Raw genomic sequence first — 22,076 nt, forward strand, 5'->3', positions numbered from 1 at the left:
ATGACCTGCCACACCTTCCAGCCAAATCTGAGGAGACAGAACATTTGAATTCACTGGCGCAGCTTACTTAATGCAAAGATTCCACGGCACAGGCCACGGAGGGCAGGGAGGTAGGAAAACGATGGTTCAGAGTATGCTCCCCTCAACTAGTCCATCATTTCAGAAAACTACTTTCTCCGGTGCTGACCACCCTTTTAACCTGCAGTGAGGGAAGGAAGGTGGTGCCTGGTGGTACCTGGGGAGCTCAGTTAACGGAGCTGGGTGCGGGGAGAGAGCGAGGGGCGGGGCCGGGGCGGAGCGAGGCCGTGGGGGGGGCGGGGCCTAGCGAGAGGCTGGGGGGTGGGCCGGCCGCGAGCGCGGGCGGCGTGGGCGGCGCCAGGCCTCAGGGCCGAACGCCGCGGGCGTGCGCAGGCGCACTGGCGCTGTGTGGGGGCGGAGCGGCGGCCGCAGACCCACGCCGTAAACAGACAACATGGCGGCGGCGGCACCCGGGGCTTGGGGTGCCCTGCAGGCCGGCCGTGCCCGCCTGGTGGCTGCTGGCCGCGCCTGGCTCGGCCCAGGGTGGAGGCTGTCCGGCTCGTGGGCGGGTCGGCGGGAGGGTCCGGCGGTCTGGGCCGGGGGTCCTGCCCCGAGGAGGGGATACAGCTCTGAGGCGAAGACGGAGGACGAGCTGCGGGTGCGGCACCTGGAGGAAGAGAACCGAGGTGAGCGGACGGCGGGGGCGGGCCGCGACCCGCCGAGGGGCACTCTCGGTCCCGCGTGGCGCGCCGCTGTGCACCCCCAGTGCTAGGACCTACACGTGTGCTGGGAGCCACGCACCTGCGCGGAAGACCCCGCTGCAGCCTGGGCCCTGGGCCCCGCACCAGCCAAGGTCAACCGCTGGTGTTTCGTCTTTGATTCCAGGTTTTTGTTTTTGCTGTGTCACGGCATTCTGTCAACTCGGGTATCAGTGGTAAGAGTTGGAGAAGCTGCGGTTGGAATGCCTTTTATTCCGAATGATCCTAGATTTGCAGCCGTTTTCCCTCGTGTCCATATTGTCTCAGAAAGTTAGTTTTTGGACTGCTCCAGTTAAGCAATTTTGAGCACATTTTGACTTGTTAAGCTCTGGGGGCACATTATCTGGATGATATTAATCTTCCTCTTGCAGCACCTATGTTAAGAGATGAAAGACACATTCGCAGTATATTACAGAGGGAGGGAGGCTATGGAGGAGGGAAAACATGAAGAAACACTGATAAAGTTCCTTCCTTTAATTTGCAGTGTTGGGAAAACTAAAGGGATTGTGAATATTATCTTGCCCATGTTACACAGGACCAGCCCTTTAATTTTGACATGTTTATGGAGCACCTATAACCTGTAAAGCAGAAGTGAAAACGAGTAAGTCGTTGCTGACTTTAAGAAGCTTCTGGTATAGTCAAGGAGATCAGGTGATGCTAACTTAAAAGGCTTGGGAAGAGCACAGTGCTATAATACCTGGAGGGTTTTTGCCACTTGAAAGTGGTTCCAAGGCATTTTTTTTTTTTTTTAATAGGCAATGCATAGTGAGTGTTCTTGGGAAATTTTCTGTGCCTCAACTATCTCATGTGTAAAATAGGAAAAAACGTTACCAACTCTGTTAAGGCTGTTGTGAAGATTAGAGGAGATTCTTAACATACACTGCCCACTAAATATTTATCCCATAGTAGGTGCTCAGGAGTATGTAGAACTACTTTATTTCTTGTTTATTATTCCAGACAGAAACAAAGGAATGATCAAAGAATTGGAGATGTGAACATGTGAGGTATATTTGGGAAATATATGTAGTTATAGTGTGGTGTAGCAGGAAGAAGAGTAACAATTTCAGCTGGAAGACTGCACTGGCCCGGGGGTCCTTAGAGCCATGAATGCAAGTCTTTGGGATAAACTTGGTTGTGTTGGGATTTCAGTTATACTTGATGTACTGACAGCTTGTTAGATACAAAGATGATTGCAAGTACAGTGTATTCTGTGTGTTTTGATAAATGCATATTGAAAATAAATTTGCACAGAACATCTGGTATGCCTTAAGTTAGGATCAAGAGTGGACAAAAAGAGAAAATATTAGCATAAAATACAATTTTTATGTTTTTAGTTTATCCAAATGTAAATGTCAACTACTAGGACACCTTGGTTTCTTGAGAAAACTGACCCAGCCTCCTTTGAGGATTGGCAAGAATGACATAGTCTTAGCTTATGTTACTTATGTTGTGCTTTGATTTACCACTGAACAGTAATAGGTAGTGCAAAGAAAACTGTGAAGTCAAAGATATTACACCCAAAGGAGTGTCCCCACAGCCTTTCTTACAGAGAGAAGTTCAAAATTTGATGCTGTTAGTGGCCTTTAATGACTGAGAATTCTCCTGGGTCAGAGAAGCCCTAAACTATCCTTGTAGACCTTTAGGTGGGGTTGGGTAGGTGCAGAATATGTGAAACTTCCTCTGTTGTCAGGGTTCCATATTTGTAATTTATTGCAGGGTTCCAGCTATCTAAGCAAGTTTCTTTAGTGATTTTTTTAAAATTTCTTTTTCTTTTTCTTTCTTTCTTTGGTACCGTGGATTGAACTCAGGGCACTACATCCCCAGCCCTATTTTATATTTTATTTAGAGACAGGGTCTCACTGAGCTGCTTAGTGTCTTGTCTTGCTGAGGCTGCCTTTGAAATCCTGGTCCTTCTGACCCAGCCTCCTGAGCTGCTGGGATTACAGGCGTGCGCCTCTGCGCCTGGCTTTTTTCCAAGTTTCTTTAGTGGTTATTTCTTTGATTCTTGTTCATCCTACACAGTTTTAGAGCAGTAGTTGTGGCTTGCAGAGATTGTTCCTGGTCCTTTTTCATAGGTCTTTTGGCTTTCAGTAATTTCCCTTCCCAGTTTATTCTTCATATTGTTGTTGGGGTTGCCTTTTTTTAAAGCTAAGAATCATCCTCTGCTCAGTTAAAAACCATTAATTGCTCCCTGTTGCCTGCAAGTCCTTCTCAGCCATCGGGTCTTTACAGTCCATCTCCCTTAACTTTTAGCTTCTCCTGCTGTATTCTGTGTCGTGGTTTCTGCAAACACCTCCTGGAATGATCCTTCCTTTTTCCCTACTAATCTTCTCCCAGTGTGGCAAGCTTCTATAATTGTGACCATTTCAAAGATCTTGGTAAACCTAGTGGAATAACTTCTAGCAAAAATAGGGCAAATAAGCAAATGTATAGTGCAGAGTCATTCATGATACCTACTTCTTCAGTCATGACATTTAGATTGTCATGTCTTACCAAGTGTCTGAAATATTTCATGTTCTTCTTTATCTATGCTATCTAAGCCAGCCTCATGGACTGCTACAGAGATCTGTAGTTGGTCTCCCTATGCTACAGAGGTCTGTAATTGGTTTTCCTATTTCTACTTCCTTTTCTTTTTAAATTTGTTCTAATTAGTTATACATGACAGTAGAATGCATCTCGACACATTGTACACAAATGGAGCACAACTTCTTCCTGTGGCTGAATATGATGCAGAGTCACACTAGTAGTGTAATCATCCACATATATAGGGTAATAATGTCCATCTTTCCTTTTCTTTTTAACAGGTTGATTCATTTCGTGTTTTTTCTATGTTTTAAAAAATATATTTTGATATTTTTTATGTAAAAATAAAAAAGTAAAGATATATTGATATATGTATATATTTTTACTTTTTATTGAAATAATGATTCAAATAGCATACCATTTAATATTCAAAATGGATAGTTGCTTTAGTGTATTCAGTTATGTTATAACTATCAATGCAATCCAATTTTAGAACTCATTTTAAATCAAAATGAAAATAAACCCTATTGTCTTTGGCAGTGACTCTTTAGTCAGCCTCTGTCTCCTAGTCCTAAAACAATGTTTATCTATTTTTTCTCTCAGTAGGTTTGTCTACTTTTAAGTCTATTCCTAGTATTTTTTTTGATGCTATTGTAAATGAAATTGTTTTCTTAATTTCACTTTTAGATTGCTCATTGCTAGTGTATAGAAACAGTTGATTTTTGTATAATTAATCTTGTGCAATTTTGATGAACTCATTTATTCTAATAGTTTTTTAGTGAATTTCTTAATAATACCTGTATATAAGATTATGTTATTTGCAAATAAGGTAATTTTACTCCTTTCTTCTCAATGTGAGTGTTTTAAGTTTCTTTCTCTTGCCTGATTTATATGCTTGGAGCCTCCATGACTGGAATAAAAATACTGAGAGCAAACATGCTTGTCCTGTCCCTGATCTTGCTGAGGAGAGGGGAGGAAACATTGATGTTAGTGATTAGTTATGATGTTAGTAATTTTTTTTTCTTGGTATATTCCCTTTATCAGTTGGGAAACTTCCTCAAATTTGTAGTTTGTTGAGTGTTTTTATGAGTTGAATTTTGTCAAATGTTTTTTTTTCTGTCGTATTGGGATAATCATGGTTTTTCTTATTTAGCCTATTGTTGTGATAACTTCCACTAAATGATTTTCAAATACTGACCCAGACTTACATACCTGGAGTAAATTCTATTTATTTGTGTTATAAAATTCTTTTTATAGATTGTTGTATTTGATTTGCTTATATTTTGTTTGAGAACTTTTATGTCTATGTTTGTGAAAGTGTATTTTGTTTGAGAGTTTTTATGTCTATGTTTATGAGAGAGTAGTCTTTAGTTTTTCATTCTTGTAATGTCTTTCTTTGTCTTTGGTATGTGGATAATGCTAACTTGACAGAATGAGCTTGGATGTTTTCCTTTTGCATCTGTTTTTTGGAAGCGATTGTAGAGTTATGATATAATTTTCTTGATATTTTGATAGTGGGATTTACCTGCAAAACTTTCTGGCTCTGATACTTTTGTTCTAGAAGCTTATTGCTTATCGATTCAATTTCTTTAATGGATATAGGCTTTTTCAGTTCTGTTTGGCCTTGTCTGTATTTATATTTTATCTTCCAAGGAGTTGGCCCATTTAATCTAAATTATCAAATTTGTGGTCATAAAATTGTTTATAACTTTCTTTTATTATGCATTTAATGGGGGGAGGTCAGTAATTTGTATTTTCTCTTTTTTATAATATGCCTGGCTAGAGGCTTATCAACTTAGTGATCTTAAAAAAACAAAACAAAACAAAACAAAAACCAAACAAACCAGCTTATGGTTTGTTCACTTTTCTGTATTGGTTTCCTATTTTCACTTTCATTGATTTCTGCTAATTGAATTTTTTTCCTGCTTATTTTATTTTCAATTTATTTTACTTCTAGCTGATTTTTGTTTTTGGTACTAGAGATTGAACTCAGGGTGTTTTACCACTGAGCTCCATCTCCAGCCCTTTTTATTTTTTATTTTGAGATGGAGGTCTCATTAAGATGCTGAATATCTCACTCAGTTGCTGAGGCTGGCCTTGAACTTGCAATCCTTCTGCCTCTATCTCCTGAGTAGCTGGGATTACAGGTGTGCGCCATTTGGCAGACTGCTTCTGTTCTAGTTTCTTAGGGTGGAAGCTTAAATTACTGATTTTAGTTTTATTTGTCTAATGCTATAAATTTTCCTGTAAGCTCTGCTGCATGTCATTTGTTTTGATAAGTAAATTTTTGTTTACTTCTACATATTTTAAATTTTGTCTTGACACTTTTTTTCAAGATGTATGCATTATTTAGAAGTGCCTTGTTTAATCTCTAAGTATTTTGGAGCTGAGATTTCTGTTATTGATTTCTAGTTTCTTTCCATGGTGGTCTGAGAGCACACTTTGTATTATTTCTGTTCTTTTAAATTTGTAAAGGTGTGTTCTGGGCACATAATGTGGTCTTTCTTGGTGAATGTTTCTGTGAGCTTGGGAAGAACATGTATTCATTCTGCTGTTGTGGGTTATTCTATATTCAACTAGTTTTGTTATTCAGTTTCATTTAGTTGATCAGTGGTGGTATTCTGTTCAGCTGTACCCTGATTTTCTGCCTGCTCTGTCACTTAGCAGAGAGTTGATATCTGCAGCTGTAATTCTGGATTTGTCTATTTCTCCTTGCAATTCTTTCAGTTCTTTTTTTAAAAATATTTTTTAAATTGTTGATAGACCTTTATTTTTAAAAATGTATTTATATGTGGTGGCTGAGAGTTGAACCTAGTGCCTCACACATGCCAGGCAAGTGCGCTCTGCTGAGCCCCAGCCCCCTCTTTCAGTTCTTAATTGACATAATTTGATACAAATATCATAGGATCATTATATCTTTTTAGTGTGGGTTGTTACAACTTAGTGTAACATTTTCAGGGGGCTTGGATTATATATGTGGTTATCAAATGGTCTTTTGGTCAGTACTTTTCAGTGGCTTATTCCGTATAATTTATTAGTAATGATGATCGAGGTTATTGAAGTTGGCAAAATTTTTAGAAGTAAAAATATACTTTCCCATGGTGAAATATAAAAGGCAGCATTACAGAAAGGTGCCACTTCACTTTCGGTCTCTTTATCAAAATTGAAGACTTTAAAACATCTAGAGTCTCTGCTGTGAACAACAGTAATTTTATTTACTGCCTTTCTGATTTGTGTTAACATACATTATTAATTTTTATAGACAATATCTGGCCTCCTTTTGATGTAAGATAAGAGACGGTTTGCTGCTCTAGTTTGTCTTCTGCCTTCCAATTTCTGGCATTGCTAACACTCATTTATATCATCAAAATTTACGACAGTTACATTTTGTTCTCTTATCATAATTGTTACGCCTTATCTACATGTTGAATATAAACAGTGCTTATAATATTACTGATAACATTTTTGTTGATAATACCTTCACTATGTCTCTGGAATCAGTCTACTTCCTATTGTGACTAATACAGATGAAATCTGTGTAATTGTCATACTTTATATAGATCTCAGCAGTAGTGTCTTGATTGGTCTCCCTAAGTATATTCACCCTCTTTTTTTTTCTTTTGTAAATTGAGATGAAATTCATATACAAAATTTATCATTTTAAACTTTTTAAGTGTATAATTCAGTAGGTTTTAGTTTGTCTACCATGTTGCACAATTGCAACCATTATCTAATTCCAGAATACTTTCTTTAAACTTTTTTACAAACTTCTACATCCCTGTCTTCTGATTGCCTTCTCCCCTCTAGCCTTTGGAAACCTCTGATCTTTTTTCTGCTGGTATCGATTCACCTATACTACATGTTTTGTAGAAATGGACGGTACATGTGGGATTTTTTTTTTTGGGGGGGGGGTGGTAATCTGACTGTTTCAGATTAGTATTTTCAAGGTTTTTCCATGCCATAGCTTCATTCCTTTTTATGACTGAGTAATATTTCATCATATGGATACATCACATTTTGTTTCCACTATTTGGATATTATGAATGTTTTTGAATATTTGTGTATGATTATTTGTTTGAACATATGTCATGTGATAATTTTATGTTTTTTTTAAGAGGAACCATTGAACTGCTTACTGTTAACATATCAGATGTGTAGTTTGCAAATATTTTCTCCTATTCTGTGGATTTTTAATTTTTTAAATAAAGTCTTACAAGTTTTTTTTTCTTTTGTTACTTGTTTTTTTGGTGTTTCTTAATTATGAAATTTACCTGGTAATTCAAGATTGTAAAGGTGCACACATGCACACACTCATATACACACACACACAAACACACACGCTTCTAATAATTTTATAGTTTTAGTGTACATTTGTATCTTTGATCCATTTTGAGTTAATTGTTGTATATGATGTGAGGAAGGGGCTCAACTCTATGTTTTTTTTTTTCCATGTCAGAATTACTTTTCCTACTACAATTGTTGATAAACTTTTTTTATTTTTATATTTTGCCATTGAATTGTCTTGGCATCCTTGTCAAAGACCAGTTGACTTGTAAGTAAAAGGGTTTATTTCTGGACTCTGAATTTGTTTCCACTGATTTATGTGTATGTCTGTCCTTATGCCAGTAATTTCACTGGTTTTTTATAGTTTTGAAAGAACTTTTGAAATCAGTAAATATAAGTCCTTGAACTTAATTCTTTTTTTAAATTATTTTTGATTCTTCTGGGTCCCTTGCTTATTAACTTATTCATTTCTGCAAAAATGGTAGTTGGAATTTTGGTAGAGATATGTATGGAGATCAGTTTGATTGCCATTTTACCAATATTAAATCGTCCACGAACATGGGACATATTTTTATTTATTTAAGTCGTCTTTAATTTCTTTCAGTGATGTTTTGTTGTTTTCAGGGTACAGTCTTGAACTTTCTTGAATTTATTCCTAAATATTCAGTTCTTTGAAAATGTGTTCTTTTTTCATTATGTGGCACCCCTCCCCTTTTTACCCATGTAACTTTTCCTTGGTATGAAGCCGGCTTTTTATGAAATTAATGTAGCTGTTCCTGCTTTCTTTTGATTATTGTTATCATGGCATCTCTTTCTCCTTACATTTGCTTTTACTCTTTTACTTTGCATCTTAAATATTTTAAGGAGGTGTCTTATAGACAACGTGTAGTTTGGTATTGTTTTTCTTGGTCTGCCTGACAGTCTGTCTTTGTTCAGAGTGGTAGTGGTTTAGATCGCTACGTTGTCATTCTAATTGATATGGTTGGATTAATATCTACCATATTTATAGTTGCTGTTTATTTGTTGCCTTGTTCTGTGTTCCTGTTTTTGTCTTGTTTCTTCTACCTTGTGTGTATGTGTTTTTTCCCACTGCTGGGAATTGAACCTAGAGTCTCATGCATGCGAAGCACGTATTCTTCCACTGAGCTACATTCCTGCCCTATGACTTTTGTGGTTTTAATTAACATTTCTGTGATTCAATTCCCCCCTTTTTGGCATATTTAGTTTTTATAGTGTTGCCAGTGTTAGTTAGCTTCTTATTAGTATATCCTATAAATACATAACTTTCTAATACCCTTATTAGAAATACTCTATAAAAAGAAAGGACTTAGTTTGGCTCAGGGTTTGGAGGTCCATGATCAAGTGGTCCTGTGTCTTTGGGCCTCTGGAGCGCATGGTGGAGCAAACTGCTCACCTGCTGAACTAGGGGGCAAAGAGATGGAGAGCACTGCCCCAGTGACCGAAGGCCTGCCTCTCAGAAGCTCATGACACTCTCATAGTGCCACCCTGGGGACCAAGCCTTTATTTATTTATTTTTGGTACCAGGATTGAACCCAGGGGTACTTACACTGAGCCACATCCCACATCCCCAGCCTCTTATTAAGTAGCTTAGGGCCTCTGCTAAGTTGCTGAGGCTGGCTTTGAATTCTCCATCCTCCTGTCTCGCTGGGATTATAGGTATGCACCACTGTGCCTGGCCCCAGGTTTTCATTGTATGAACATTTGCAAACATTCAGCATTGCCCTACAGTTCATGATATACATTTAGAGGTGATCCAAGTCTATTTTCAGATAACACTGCTATTTCAAGATTCATGGGTATTTTGTAATAAAATATTGCTAATTCCTTTCTCCATTTTACTTATACATAAACACACATAATTGAACATGTTGCTGTTATTATTTTGAATAAATTTTTATCTTAGACCAATTAAAATAAGAAAAACAATGCTTTACTTTCTTATGTAAATCTGCAATACTGACATATAATTTTCCTTCTCTCTAAAAAATTTTTTTGTTCTATTTTTTAATTTGTTCTTTTTAGATATACATGACAGTAGAGAGTATTTGGACATATTATACAAGCATAGAATATAAGTTATTCTAATTGGGATCCCAGTCTTGTGATTGTACATAGTGTGGAGTTTCACTGGTCGTGTATTCATGTATGAACATAGGAAAGTTATGTCTGATTCATTCTACTGTCTTTCCTATGCCCATCCCCCCTTTGTCTTTATTTCCCTTTGTCTAATTCATTGAACTTCTATCCACTCCACCATTGTGTTTTAGCATCTGCATATCAGAGAGAACATTTGGCCTATGGTTTTTTGGGCCTGGCTTATTTCACTTAGCATGATAGTGTCCAGTTCCATCCATTTACTGGCAAATGCCATAATTTCATTCTTCTTTAAGGCTGAGTAATATTCCATTGTGTGTATATTACATTTTCTTTATCCATTCATCTGTTCAAGGGCACCTAGGTTGGTTCCGTAGCTTAGCTATTAGGAATCGAGCTGCTATTGATTGATGTGACTGCATCACTGTAGTATGCTGATTTTAAGTCCTTTCTGTATAGATCGAGGAGTGGATAACTGGGTCAAATGGTGGTTCCATTCCCAGTTTTCTATGAAATCTCCATATTGCTTTCTAGACTGTTTGCACCAGTTTGTAGTTCCACTAGCAACGTTTCAATGTACCTTTCCCCCCACATCCTTGCCAACATTTATTTTTACTTATATTCTTGATAATTGCCATTCTGACTCGAGTGACTTGGAATCTCAGTGTAGTTTTAATTTGCATTTTTCTAATTGCTAGAGATGTTGAACATTTTTTTTTCACATATTTTTGACCATTTTTATCTCTTCTGTGAAGTGCTTGTTCAGTTCCTTTGCCCATTTATTGCTTGAGTTTGTTTTTTGGTGTTAGGTTTTTGAGTTTTTTGTGTATCCCCAAGATTAGTGCTATGTTTGAGGTGAAAGTGTCAGATTCTCTCCCATTCTGTAGGCTCTCTCTTATGTTCTTGATTGTTTCTTTGCTCTGAGGAAGTTTTTCAGTTTGATCCATCCCATTTGTTGGTTCTTGATTTTACTTCTTGTATAAATAATTTCTTCTAATAATTTTTACAGGCAGATATACTGGCAATATATTTCCTCAACTTCTTTTTTTTCTTTTAATCTGAGAAAGGCTTACTTCTGCTTTGCTTTCAAAGGATATTTTTACAGTTTTAAGAATTCTAAGTTGGAGGTTTTCTTTCCCCCCTCTCAACACTTTAACTATAGTCATGTGTTGCTTAATGGGGCATGCATTTTGAGAACTGTCATTAGGTAATTTTGTCATTGTGTGAACCTCATACAGTGTACATAAACGTTGATGTTATAGCCTACATAGCCTGCTGTTTATATAGGATGTATTGTGTGTGTGTGTGTGTGTGTGTGTGTGTGTGTGTGTTTCGCTTGTGGCTCCTAGGGCCATGATGAACAGAATAATTTGAGATTAAATTAAGCATGAGAAAAAATGATGGAAATCATGAGATGTGTTAAACATGTGATATATCTGATTACTGCCATTGTAACATAGTGTGCTGTTTTACAACAAAATTCTATTAGTAGAAGGAGTGCACTCTAAAATAATGATTAAAGAAATAGCATAGTAAATACATAGACCAGTAGCAGTCATTTATTACTATTATCAAGAATTTATTTGCTATACATAATTATATGTGCTATACTTTCATATGACCAGTGGCACAGTAGATTTGTTTATGTCAAAATCATCAGAAATATGTGAGTTATGTATTGTGCTGCAATACTGGGATGGATTTGACATCACTAGCTGATAGGAAAGTTTAAATTAGTTATAATCTGTGGGACCACTGTTGTTTATGTCATCTGTCATTGACTGGAATGTTCTCATATGGTATAGGCATGACTGTGTTTCACTCCAGTCTCCTCTTGCTTACCTCATTTCTGAGGATAAGTTGTCTATATTTTTTTTCTTTGCCCCTTTTAGTTGAAATTTTGATTCTCTGACCTCTTTTAGGATTTTTTTTCTTTGTCTTTGATGCTCTAGAATTTGAAAATGATGTGTTGGGATGCAGTGTTTTGGGTATTCATCCTCCTGATGTTCTATGCCTTTCCTGAATCAGTGGGTTAGTGTCTGTCATTAATTTGATATTATTGATCATTATAGTTTCAAATATATATGTAATTATATGTATATTTATGCATATGTATATTTATATTTTGCACTGGGGATGGAACCCAGTAAAAAGTGGACCACATCTTCAGCCCTTTTTATTTTTTATTTTGAGACAGGGTCTTGCCAAGGCTGGCCTCAAATGGTATATGCCACCGCACCCAGCTTGGTTAGTTTTTTCTTTTCTCTCTTTTTCTTTCTGGAGTTCTCATTGTGTGTGTTACTGCTTTTGGTCTACAGTTCTTGGATCTGGTATCATTTTCTTTCTTTTTGTTTTCCAGTTTTGGTGATTTCTGTTGTGCTATCCTGAAGCTCAAAGAATCTTTCCTTAGCTGGTGACTGGATTTCTCTGGAGTTTTTCTCTCTCATACTTGTCCATATGAAACTTCAGCAGTTTGCTCCAGTTTCCTTACCTCAGCAGTAGTTCTTGTGGAGATTTATGCCTTTTTATTTTATATTATTTATATATTTATTTTTTTTAGTGGTTGATGGACCTTTGTTTTATTCATTTATTTATATGCAGTGCTGAGACACATGTGAGGCAAGAGCTCTGTCACTGAGCTACAACCCCTGCACTGAGGTTTATACCTTTGAACTTCTGCTCAGACAAGCCACAATTCTCTGTCTCATTAATTTTGGGGGGCAGCAGTTAGTCCTGCTAGGCCTCTCTTTTCTCATAGTTCTACGATAAATTATTGTTTTTTCAGTTTCTTCAGGTTTTTTTGTTTTTGTTTTTTTTGGTTAGAATTGAGTGACAATTTCTGGCTTCTTATGCTGGACTGCAAAGTGGAATTCCAAGTTCATTGTTTTTGATTTGTTGCAAATTGTGTTTTCTGATTTCATTTTTGGGTTGTTCATTGTCAGTCTGTAATTATGTGAACTTTCCTGAATTCCTTTATTAGCGCTTTTTTTTGGATCTGATTTTCTCTTTATAGGATTATGTCCTTTATGAGTGGGAATTACTTCTTTCTTGCAAATTTGTATGATACTTAGTTTCTGTTTCCTTTTCGCCTAATTGACTTGGCTAGAACTTCCTGTACCATGTTAACATGGCTGTGGTGAAAATAGGCATTCTTCTCATTCCTTATCTTTGAGAAAGACTTTCACTTTCATTGCTGAATCTGGTGATGTCAGCTGTGGTTTCTCATAAATGCCCTTTATCAGGTTGAGTTAAAGTTTCTATCTCTTACTAGTTGTTGCTTTAATTATTTTATAATCATCCAAGAGAGTTAGGCTTTGTCATATGCTTTTTCTACATTAGTTAAGATGATCATATGATTTTAAGAATTTTTTCTTTATTCTATGGATGTAGTGTATTACTTTGATTTTAGTGTGTTGAATTTCTCTTGCATTCTTGGAATAAATCTCACCTGATCATGATGTCTAAAGCTCTTATTATGCTTTTGGTCTACAGTTCTTGGATCTGGATTGGTTTGCTAGTACAGACTGAGCATCTGTACTCTGAAAATCTGAAATCTGAAATGCTTCATAATTTGTAACCTTTAGAGTTTTGGGCATGTTGCTATGAATGGAAAATTCCATGGCCTACCTCATGTGACAGATGGCAGTCAAAATGCAGGCAAACTAAAAATAGTGTGTAAAATTGCCTTCAGAATACTTATAGAAGGTGTATGTGAAACATACATTAGACTTTGGTCCTGTCCTGAAGACATCTCATTATGTATATGCAAATATTTTAAAATCCTGAAAAAATTTGAAATGTCTTCTGGCCCCAAGCATTTTGTTTTTTGTTTTCTTTTTTTGGGGGGGTGGGGTGGGGTGGGAAGGTATGATATGTCTTTATTCTATTTAAATTAATTTTTCTTAAATATGACAGCAGAATGCCTTACAATTTATATTATACATATAGAGCACAATTTTTCATATCTCTGATTGTATGCAAAGTATATTCACGCCAATTCGTGTCTTCATACATGTACTTTGGATAATGATGTCCATCACATTACACCATGATTTCTTCCCCCTTCCTCCCTTCCCCTCCCACCCCTCTTCCCTATATAGAGTTGGTCTGTTCCTCCCATGTTCCCCCTCCCTATCCCACTATGAATCAGCTCCTTATATCGGAGAAAACATTTGGCATTTGTTTTTTTGGGATTGGCTAACTTTACTTAGCATTATCTTCTCCAACTCCATCTATTTATCTTGCTTTTTTCTGATCCATTCTTTGTATTGTGGCCTAAATGACCTTTTTTTTTTTTAAAAAAAAATTGTTATATATGACAGCAGAATGCATTACAATTTATATTACGCATATAGAGCACGATTTTTCATATCTCTGGTTGTACACAAAGTAGAGTCACACCCTGAATGGCCTTTTTTAAAGCAAGTGTGAACTTAGAAATAAATTTTTACAACTTGTTAAAATCCAGTAGAAGAAACCTGTAGCAAGCATAACAATTGATGAAATGGCAGAAGCATTCTCATTAAAGATGTTGATAAAATAAGGAAACTTGTTATCTTTGCAAATCGTCTGTATTCGTTTTGTAGTTCTAGTTAAAGTAAAATGGCAAGAGAAGGAAATGAGACATTTAAGTCACCACTGGAACAGAAAAATGTTATTGCCAACATTTCTAGATGATGATTGATCATGTCCTTGGAAGATTGAAGATAATCACTCATTAAATCTGTTAACTGTTCATAAATTGCTAGGAAAATACTAAAGATGATACCACAAAACTTTTCATATACTTATGTGATTAGAAATTATAACTGAAATAGAAATAAAAGCCTTCACAAGAACAAGTAGCCTTCCAAAACATGTGCTAGAACTATGCCTGAAAGCCTACAGGTCCCCCAAAAAAGAATGAAAGACCTAAAAATGTGGAACATTACACCATGTCCTGGAAGAAAATGGTTTAATAGGCAAATAATAAAAATAGGTAATCCATAAAAGAGCTAATGAACATTTAACTTAGTTAACTCAACTTTAGTTCAGAAAATTGGTGAGACTTATTATAAAAGGACATTATTTTCCCATATATTGTCAGAGACCTATGATATTCAGTATTGAGTGGTAGTCTGGGGACTCTCAGTTAACGTATTTTTAGGAGGCTCCCTTTATTGTCCTGCTATAAAGTCTATAGATAATGCAAGCTCCTTAAAACATACTTTAAAGAAATCTCTAAATATAGTATGGAACAAAGGGAACATAAATCATGGTAAAAACATCAATTTCATAATGTAAGTTCAGAAACTGCTGGAATTAACTATGGTAGAATCATTTTGATGGAATTTTTAATAATGATATCAGCAGTATCTAGCAAAGTTTATGATAAAACATTAGTAACTTAATGCACCAAAAATGTTTGTGCTGGAAGGAGAGAGAGTAATTAGGTACTTGTGCTGTAAGTTTTACGTGTGTCATATCATTTGGTCCTCGCACCATGTCTCTCCATGGCATTTGGAATTATTTGTATCTTAATGAAGAAACTAAGGGTCAAAGTGGTTAAGTAACTTACCCAAAGTCAGATAGCTAGTAAGTGATAGACTGGGATCTGAGCCCCAGCTCAGAGTCTGCATTCTTAGCTTCTGCCCCTGGAGTTCGTACCTCAAAAGACATTTCAGCTTCCCTTTAATTCAAAACCGAACTCAGGAGCTTTACCCCCCTCCAGATCTCACATTGGTCATTTTTAATAGATTTGTTTCATTAAATGTCATTTCCTTCTGAAGCCAGGAATCCCAACACTTCTCTTCAGTTCAGTTAATCCTTAGTCCAGTCATCAGTGACTCATTTTAAATTGTACCTTGAACAGCTCATGAATCCTTTCAGTTCCCTTTATTTCTACCACTGTCAGCCTCAGCCAAACCTGACATCTCCTGACTGGACTTGAGCTTCTATCCTGTGCACTTCTGGCTGATCCCCTTTCTCGTTTTGTGTGTGTGTAGGTGTGTGTATATCTGCTCCAGAGGTTACTCCTTGTTCTTAGGATAAAGGCCAGATTTTTAGCAGGACATGAAGGGACATTGAGTCCCTCATTGAAGACATTGAGTCTTGTACTCTCTTCTCCATTCTCCTCTCTGTGGACTGTTACTGGTTTGTGCTTTTTCCTGTGGGGAAAAATGGGACCAGGACTGATTTATGCCTTCTCCTGTGTTTCCTCTGCCTGGAATTCAGCCGTCTTCCGGCCTTCCCACCTTAATGCATTCTTCTCAGCTCACCTCAAATAGTGGGTAAGCTTTTGTTAGCCATCTCCCTTTGTCCCCAGACCATATCAGTTCTGGCTATAAGTTACTATATAGCATATCTATAGTAACACTTGTATACAACATTTTGATTATATAGTCTGCTGATTATTAATGTTTATCTTTCCCTCCTAGACTCTAGTTCCTTGAGGGCTGAGCACCAAAATGCATACTCAATATAGTTTAACGAACACATCTCGTGTTCACAGTTAGCTACTAAACTGAAGCTTGAATGGTGAGCCATACTCATTGAAGTGTGGAGTTTGATTGCTCCTTACTGGCTAAAGGTTCTTAACCTCTTCAAGTCTTTCCTTATCTGTTAACTGAGAATAAAAGTAGTGCCTACCTTTTGGATTGTGAGGATTATGTGAATTAGCAGGGATAAGGCACTGGAGCAGTGCCGGGTGCATACTGATGTGCTCAGTTAGTGGAGCTGTTGTCATTCCTGTTGAGACCTATTCAGGGTCACGCAGTGTTTAACGTACAGCCTGTCGTAGATATCAGTTCTCATGTTTTTCTCCATCAACTGAGATCATTTGGAATTCTTAAAACAACGGCTTTGCAGTTTCTTGAACAGACATGTGTACATTTCATTGTCTTCATTTTACTCAGTTAAAACTAAGGACCGTATTCAGCCCAGTAGAAGGGCTGATATATAGTGCAAGTTTGTGCTTACCCAGGAGACAAGAAGGCTGAGTACAGGTTGCATAGGATTTTGATTATTCATTTATGGTCTTTGAATTCATGTAGTTTGAAATAAATTATTAAAAAATTTTAAGGAGAGATGAATTCTATGCATAAGAATTGCTTTTAGAAAATTGATCTGCTGCAGTTGGAGTGGGGGACTGTATTTAGGTGATAGTCTTTGATAGAATTAGGAGAGTTAGGAGGGAGATCTCCATTTTTATAAGATGATGATCTTTGTTTTATATAGATTGAATTTGAATTGCTCATAGGTTTTTAAAATAGAAATACCGTCAGGTTTAGTGTGTGGGACAGAAGTCAGGAGAAAAGCCTGGGGTTGAAATAAAGAGAATTATGTATTATAACAAAAAAAAAGCATTAGTGAGCTGTTAACTGGTATATCAGCAGAAAAACAGATCAGGTAATTTTTATATGTGACAAGGTTTTGTTAGCTGTTATTTCTGTGTACTGTATGCTTGAAGTGATGAAGCCACATTTTAAGTACTGTCTTATAATCCAATTGTTCACTAATAAGTGACCTTCTCTAGTGTGTCTGATTTAGTGATTTAAAATTTAGTAAAATGTTACATTTTATCTTCATGATGCTTACAGAGATAAATTGAAGGGTCATGAATTCTTCCCTAAAAGTAATGAACATTAAGCTCTAGTTTGATTTTATAAGTTCTTTAACTATCATAGTTTTTTAAAAAACTGTTTATCTTATATAATGATGAGATACAAGATAAACAGTTTTTTAAAACTATGATAGTTATACAAAATACATGTGTGAAGATGTGAATTTGGTATCAACATATATAATCAGAGATATGATAAATTATGGTATAATGGTGTATTAAGAATTGTAATGTAAAAATAAATTTAAAAAAGGCATAAGTTGATGACTATGCTAATTAGCTTAACAAGGGAAAGCATTTCACCATGTATACACATATCAAAACATCTGGTTGTATATTTTAAATATATATCACTTTATTTGTCAATTATACCTCAATAAATCCAGAAAATAAAAAAAAAACTGTTTATCTTATAAAGGAAACTAAATATGAAAATAAAGATGAATAAAGTCTTGCAGGAACCTTAAGGAGATGGTAGGTTTGTTAAGTCCCAAGGTAGCTAGGTGTACTAGAGTCTGTGTTCTCTGAATATCTCACTAACTCAAGTGTTATGCTTTTCCCCCCCTTCCCTTAACCAGGAATTGTGGTGCTTGGAATAAACAGAGCTTATGGCAAAAATTCACTTAGTAAAAGTCTTATAAAAATGGTGAGTGTAAAGATTAAACTGTTTGCTTCTAATTTTAAGATATAGTATTGATATCAATCTGAAAATGATCTTTTTTTCTTTTTCTTTCCTGTTCTTCCTATTTTGGTTTAGTTATCAAAAGCTGTGGATGCCTTAAAATCTGATAAGAAAGTTCGGACTATAATAATCAGGAGTGAAGTCCCAGGGATATTCTGTGCTGGTATGTAAATGAATTTTATTGTGAAATTATATTTAAGGTTTAGTGTTTCCTCAGTAGTGGCCCATTTTTCATTCAGATGTTCTGTGGTTTTGGTTTAAACTTCATTACTGGCAACAACTCAGTCTGTTTTTCATGAGAAAAATAACATGTTTACTCTGTCAGCATTAGAATCTTTTGCAACATGTGGGTTTGGTAAATTCTGTATTTACCAAAAAAATATATTGAGTCATTAAAATTTGCTTGTGGTGCATACATAAATCATATTTATGAAACATCAATTGGGAAGGAAAAATTAGGTGTCCTACCAAAACATTATGCCCTGTATGTTAGTTGTTCAGAAGATACGCGAATTGACTGGCAGTTGCTGCCTCATCTCAGAGTGCCAAGTATAGATAATTTGCTTTGAAGATGGGTGTTTATGGTAGTATCCAGGTGGGGGCTGGATGTGTCTGTGCTATCTGCGATAGCAAAAGATAACTAATTCACATATACATTTTTGTGTTTGTGTTGCATTTCTCAAAGCTAAACATCAAGTTATTTTGCATTTTCCTTATTTCCTAGTATTTCTAAGCCAAGATATTAAATGAATCTGTTTCAACAAGTGAAAAATGTGTGTGATCAAAATAAAAAAGCTGATAACATGCAGCATCATTATTATTAATTTATTTATTTACTAATAATCAAATAGAGACAGAAGTTGATTGAAGCATAAAACTATTTTATTTCAACAAAAATATAAATAGGGTAATTTCCTTGAAGTAATCAGACATTCAAGTCAGTGCAGTGTTTTATTCATTGAACAAATTTTTATTGAGTGCTTAGAATTCTATATTTGGAACAGTTCTTAGAACATGAGGGTATATTTGTAGACAGATGTTTTTAGAGGTGCCTAATTATGGCCTGTATTCTTTAGTTACTCAGTCTTTTTAGGTTTTAATCTATGGCTTCCACTGTGAAACATAGAATTTTAAAGTATTAAGAAATATTCATTGCAAAAGTTTTGGCTGTGGTAAGGTTTTATTGTTTTCTTATAATGTAATGTAGCATACCTAAAAAAGGATTGCTTTAACTCCATTTGGGTCATCGAAGAATATAGAATCACTGTCCTCAGATGCTTGGGTGATGATGTTAGGCATTCAGGCTTCTGTTTTCACATTTGTCAAAGTTAGTGCTATCTGCCTAGTAGGGTTGGTGGAGACTTTGATGTGACAGTGTAGAGAAAGCACAGTGCACTATATTTGTCCCTTCCTACCCTTAGGGGATTGGTTTCAGGACTCCCTGAACCTTCGCCCTCAATTCCCTTCGTGCTCCCAATTTCCATGTGTACACAGATCAGCAGGTGCTCAAGTCCCTTATGTAAAGTGGTGTGGTGTTTGCATAACCTACCCACATCTTTCCATATACTTTAAATCATCTCTGTATTACTTATGTTACCCTGCTGCAACCAGTGTGGCCAAACTAGCAGTTCCGGCAAGGGGCGATGGGAGATTAGAAAAATAAAGACTCAAATACGCAGATTTTTGAAGCTAACAGCTGGGATTGGGTGGAGCACTGCTCTCTGAAGGAGAAGCAGGTCTAAAGAATCATGCTAGCAATCTTTATTATATATGGCTCATTCAGATTCAAGATATTCTTTGCAAGCATTATTCTTTGTATTCATGAAAGTTAGCAACATTATGCAGCTTATTCCTCAGTTACATTCTACATTTGCAATGTGCAACCTTAGGAGGTTTGTGTGTCCCTCAAGAAAGTCCATTGTCTAAAGTTACTGTTAATGCAGGTAGGTTCAGGAGCAGCAGAGCTGGTGAAACATTGTGCTTGTCCCAGGAACTGGGTGCCTGAGATCAAGGTCCAGACTGATAAGACTCTTGCACAGAGCTTCCTCATGGAATGCATTACCATAGCAACTAGGCATCTTGCACCTTTGCAGATTAAGTTTCCTAGGCACTAAGCATGCCACAGCCATGAAGACATCAGGGACCCCAATTTCAGACACTGCTCTCCCATCTACTTGTCACTGCTCTTCACAATGCCGAATACAATGTAAATGCTATGTAAATAGTTGTAATACTATATTGCTTAAGGAATAATAACAAGGATACAAGTCTGTACATGTTTAGTACTTATGAATCCCCCCGACCCCCCCCCCCCCCCCGCAAGTATTTTCTGTGATTGGTTGAATCTGAGGATGAAATCCATGGATACAGAGAGCCAACTGTATCCAATAAGTGATAGCTGTATGTTTCTTATAAAGGTTTTACATTTATTTTCAATTCTTTTTCTTGAGCAGTGTGAGGAATTTATACCAAGAGAATTAGGATTCTTATATGTGTAACTTTTAGGACAGGGTTAACACGGTTTTGAGGTAAAAGGCTCTCATACCATGACTGGTGGCTGTGAGGTTCTTTTGGGGCTGCAGGGTAGCTTATTAGAAAGTTGTAGTGTTAGGATTTTTAATGTAGCCTCAAAAGGTATAGTGTTAAGTTTTAAGGCAGGCTCAAATACATGAATATACATGAATCTCTGAGGAGTAATGGTGATATTGTGAGGGAAGAACAGCACCTAAAAAAATAAAAATAAGTGTTGTCGGATATAGTGGTGCACCCCTGTAATCCTAGCAGCTTGGGAGGCTGAGGCAGTGGATGCATGTTCAAAGCCAGCCTCAGCAATTTATTGAGACCCTGTCTCAAAGTAAAACATAAAAAGGGATGGGGATGTAGCTTAGTGATTAAATGCCTCTGGGTTCAATCCCTGGTACCAAAAGGAAGAAGAAGAAGAAAAAAAAAATAGAAGTGTTAACATTCATCTAACTGTTCTCTTTCTGTTGGTAATAGATTTGTAATTATCACACTCTAATTACTGGTAGAATTTAAAATTTTTTTTTTATCTATTTCTTGGTCTTGGTAACTCATTTGTTCTTCATCTCTACATTAGTAATATTGCTTGAAAAAGGCTTAATACTTCAGTACAGTTTGAAACTGTTAGAGGTTGCCCTTTCCCCCCAAAGGGCACATTAAATAATGTACCAGATGCTGTTTATCAGTTGAGTAAGAGCTTTTGAGTACCATCCCATCTACTATCTTTGATTTATGTACTTTTAAATTTTTACATGATCAGGGTCATCTTTCATATTTTAACTTATGACATTTGTTACTATATTCTGCCCCAAATCAGTGTTTGATTTGTAGAAAAATTGGGCCAAGTAATTTATTTTAGTTAGTGTATCTAATTGGACCATTTGATGAGATTTCTCTGAAAGGTTTTCTTCTCTTACATGTACTTGAAATAGTTAGGCCACTGGGGTCTGTCTGTATATATTTGTGTGCATGAAATATAATTCCTGGTAAATAAAGTCTCTTTACCATTAAAAGAGTATTTAAACTCATCATAGCCTATATTTGTCATAAATATCTTAATTTTAATCAGGCTACATTTATTTGTTATTGTTGAAGAATTCAATCTTTCACATAATAAAATCTGTAATTTCTTTTTTGAAGTAGCAGTAATAGTCTCTTGACTACAACATCCTCAGAAACTGTATATTCATTTATTGGTTATTCTTGTGGAAGAAGAATAACCTTCCCTGTCCCCACAAAGTCACTCATTTTCCCTCTTCCCTCTTGGCTTTCACAGAGATTTCTGTATACATCAGCATTCCAGTGGTACCTTGTTTATTTCTAAAAACCTAAAGTGTGTGAAGTAGTTGTGCCTCACATTTCTTTTTTTAGTATTGGGGATTGAACTCAGGGGGTGCTTAGCCACTGAGCCACACTCCTAGCCCTTTCTTGTATTTTATTTAGAGACAGGGTCTCACTAAGTTGCTTAGGGCCTCGGTAAGTTGCTGAGGCTGGCTTTGAACTTGGCATCCTACCATCTCAGCCTCCTGAGCCTCTGGGATTACAGGAGTGCGCCACTGCACCCGGGTTGCCTCAC

The 22,076-nt window shown here is 36.5% G+C and overlaps 1 protein-coding gene across 7 annotated transcripts in view; it reads left to right on the top strand.

Moving 5' to 3' along the window:
- The first annotated feature begins 409 nt into the window (after positions 1-409).
- The window catches only part of AUH (AU RNA binding methylglutaconyl-CoA hydratase), a 173,229-nt gene continuing 151,562 nt past the window's right edge, over positions 410-22,076 (top strand). For 3 of the 7 annotated variants that reach the window (XR_014018247.1, XR_014018248.1, XM_081262864.1), the window contains exons 1-3: positions 411-704; positions 17,877-17,944; positions 18,056-18,143. Coding sequence is in view for 5 of the 7 variants with exons in the window: in XM_081262864.1 (XP_081118990.1) it covers positions 473-704; positions 17,877-17,944; positions 18,056-18,143 (388 nt within the window). In the remaining 2 variants the exon portion in view is untranslated. Of the gene's footprint in view, positions 705-17,876; positions 17,945-18,055; positions 18,144-22,076 lie in introns of all 7 variants that reach the window. The other 4 variants (XM_081262863.1, XM_081262866.1, XM_081262867.1 and 1 more) reach the window with 3 other exon arrangements.

The sequence above is a fragment of the Spermophilus citellus genome (genome assembly GCF_964194105.1).
Source record: "Spermophilus citellus genome assembly, chromosome: 12".
NCBI lineage: Eukaryota > Metazoa > Chordata > Mammalia > Rodentia > Sciuridae > Spermophilus > Spermophilus citellus.